This window comes from Cyclopterus lumpus, chromosome 13 (assembly GCF_009769545.1).
Source record: "Cyclopterus lumpus isolate fCycLum1 chromosome 13, fCycLum1.pri, whole genome shotgun sequence".
Lineage (NCBI taxonomy): Eukaryota > Metazoa > Chordata > Actinopteri > Perciformes > Cyclopteridae > Cyclopterus > Cyclopterus lumpus.
The window spans coordinates 13,592,236-13,595,296 of record NC_046978.1 but is presented as its reverse complement, the minus strand read 5'-3'; the positions used below and the strand labels follow the sequence as shown (position 1 = coordinate 13,595,296).

The following is a 3,061-nucleotide window of genomic DNA, read 5'->3' as shown; positions in this document are numbered from 1 at the left end:
ACAACATTAATATTGGTAGTTCATCCAGTCTGCTCATTTCAACTGTGATTTTATTCTTCATATAGTGTGGGGTTAACAACAAATTTACTTTTTATGTTGCACTGAAATTAAGTCATTTAGTGTGTTCTTTGTCACATCAATTTGACAGCTGGACCAAAGTGTTTGATTTCATTCAATCATAATGAGGGCAAATAAAAAGCCTCAAGTTGTAAGTCCAGTCTGGACAGTGTTTTTCTCTCAACGCTTCAATAGGGAGATCTTGCCTGTCACCAAGGCAGAGGTCAGGGATCTTCGGGTTAAAAAGGTTGGTGACCACTGCTTTACATAATCTTAATTTGAAGTGTTAGCAGTTATTGTGTCCATGTTCAATTCCTGGAAACTTCGCAGCGCAGCTGGTTTCTTTTTTGTTTGTTCTCTCCCATTCACACGTTGGCATTCTATGCCCTCGTGTTGATTCCCACCACAGATCTATTGGCCATTCAGCATTGAAGTCTTGGATTAGAGTCCCTGAAGTGAGACCAAGATCAGCTTGTCCAGCCTTTCTACTTTCAGAGAGGACCTACTAGCTGTCTTGATTCATGATTGCTGTTTGCAATGTTTCCAGCTGTTATGTATAACAGCTGGAAGTAGTGGATAAACTATTTAAATAATTAGTTTAAAGTAATGAATGAAAGGTTGAAGTAGTAGTAGTGTGAATGCAAACATAAACCTATCTAAACAGACCAATTGCATGATAAAATATATCCACTTTTACACCATTGACGGTTCAATAAAATCCACTTTAATTAGTTTGGGAACAACTGCTTTTAGAAGTTTTCTTGGACACATCACCTGCTGCCGGTTCTTTCAACGGGAACGCACTGAGGTCCTTGAGCCTTCCCAGACTCTTGTTGGCCCTCTGTCCCACTTTCTCCTCCCGTATGACCTTCATTATCTTCCCCACGGTCTGCTCCAACCTCTGCTTGAGCTCCTCCAGCAGTGCAGGAGAAAGGGCCAATTCTCCGCGGTGCAACTGAAACACGGAGCTCCAGCTACTGAACGAGAAGATGGTGATGGAGGAGGAGTTGATTAGTCCCGCCAGCAGAGCGTCACTGGAGGATAAGCCCAACGTCAGGGGAGGCAGGGAGTGCAAGGAGTCCTGCAGGAGCGAAGAGGACTCACGGGGGTCCTGACGCAGGACGTCACCCATGAACCGCTTCAGCTCACAGAGAAAGGAGGTATGGGAAGAGATCAAGGATGAACTATGATGATATCTAAAAAAGAGAATATTAAAACAAATAAGTTGCTTAGCACCGCTCTGACAGGAGTGATATTTCGAAAGGGAACATAAAAGCCATTAACAACCTTGTATCAGTTCCTCTCTCCCAAATGAAAAGCAGAAGTGGAACCATGCTGATGTTACTTCCTGATTTTCCACCAATAAGGATATCTTTGAGGCTTTGGCCTGCAAAGAGAGGAAAATGTGAGGAGGGTGCTCATGAATCAGAAATTACACCGTACTCATATCTTACTCATATCGGGGGATTTCATCTCAACAGAAATCCTCCATTTCAGGTGAACGTTGCCCTCTTGTGCTTTTCCCGTCAGCAGTATGTACCGCGTTTCTCCCAAGATGCACACAGTCTAGAAAAGACACAGAAACAACAGCTATATCTGTGACCAAATTGTGCGCAACAGATTCAGGAACTTCAGGACAGATTTCCCTTCATTCATCATCTTTACCTGTGTGTGAGGATGCAGTGACTGGCTGGTGAAAGTGACGTCCAGGATTCCTCCAGTGGGGGGCCTTTTAAATGCCAGGAGCAGCGCAGGGCTCAGCTTGAGTAAAGTAAACGGTGGGAGGTCAAAGGTCAATATGTGCGTTCCTCTTTCGCCTTCTTCTGCGAGGAGCACTGATGGAGAAAACAAGACATCACTTGAGATCACATTTTTTTTAAAGCATCCAGACGATATATTTATTGCAATCAGAGAGCATTCATACCTCCAGTTGGGTGCAGCGCCTCCAATCCGTGTCTCTGGTTTCCGCTCGTTTCCTTTGCGAGCTCTAACAAGATTGAGCCTGAAGAGCTGCCGGACGCAGTGCAGATCCCAAACTGAGACAAACTGCCATTTGTGAGTTCGCCGTCACTCCCAACCACGTCACGCAACACCGCGAAAATATCATCCACAAAGCAAGCTGCATTGTGAGGGCCGTGATGAGGAACTGTGGAGGCTGATGAGGTCTCTGTTGATGGGAAGGTGTGCTCTGCATTTAAAAAAGAAGAACTAATTACAGTATGCACTGAAAAACAGATTAAAGCTAGAAGCAGGAACCACATTCAAACAATCCAAAACACACACAGAATAAACGAAGAGCACCAAAACTGAAAATATGAATGCACAAACTTTCAGAGTTTTTAATCGTATCTGACCTGTCACTGTGGGTTTGTGGGCGGGGATCAGCAAGGCCCCACATGGGCTGGTGCAGCAGAGCATCAACGCTCCACAGTAGAAGAAATCCAAACACAACATCCTTCACTGACTGAGCGAGTGACTGTGGTTGGACCTTTCTCAGTCGCTTGTTTTGTATGGGTCAAGGTCACGAGGAAGGGAGTTATATCCTCCCACATTACTTTTTCACTAACTGGGGGGAAATATCAGGTGTCCTTGATGAAACTGTATTCTATTTGAGTTGTTCACGGCACAGAAATGTGCTTTTTTTGCACCTCAAGAAAGCCGGTGTTCGAGATTAACTGGCTTTTTAATTAACTGGTGTGTGCGTGTGTGTAAGGAATGTGGGGTTGTGAACCCATAAACAAGATGTTAGGGTCTAACTAAGACTGTTATTTAAAAATGTCTCTCTGTCTCTCTGTCTCTGTCTCTCTCTGTCTCTCTCTCTCTCTCTCTCTCTGTGTTTTAAATAACCCCATGTTTCTAATTCTAGTAGCTTCCATTTAAGCTGATTTTCCTTCCGTACATTGTGATTGAGACAGGATGTGGGGTGCTTTGTGTTTCTTGTTTCGAAGCTGCTAGCAGACAGATAAGAGAGATGTGTAATTAATGGGCAAGGAAGCAGATGGGG

At 44.2% G+C, this 3,061-nt stretch overlaps 1 protein-coding gene across 1 annotated transcript; it reads right to left on the bottom strand.

The window, feature by feature from the left end:
* Window positions 1–781: 781 nt before the first annotated feature.
* LOC117741803 lies at window positions 782–2,511 on the bottom strand. Its single transcript, XM_034549026.1, has 6 exons — window positions 2,412–2,511; window positions 1,982–2,245; window positions 1,723–1,892; window positions 1,512–1,623; window positions 1,345–1,444; window positions 782–1,253 (listed from the first exon to the last, which is right to left on the bottom strand). The coding sequence occupies exons 1-6, from the start codon at window positions 2,509–2,511 to the stop codon at window positions 782–784; spliced, it is 1,218 nt and encodes a 405-aa protein (XP_034404917.1).
* Window positions 2,512–3,061: the final 550 nt, after the last annotated feature.

Coding starts and splice junctions, on each gene's coding strand:
- LOC117741803 (XM_034549026.1), bottom strand. CDS start 2,511: ATGTTGTGTTTGGATTTCTTCTACTGTGGAGCGTTGATGCTCTGCTGC. Junction 2,246..2,411: donor CCACAAACCCACAGTGACAG/GTCAGATACGAT, acceptor TTTTAAATGCAG/AGCACACCTTCCCATCAACA. Junction 1,445..1,511: donor GATGAAATCCCCCGATATGA/GTAAGATATGAG, acceptor CTCTCTTTGCAG/GCCAAAGCCTCAAAGATATC.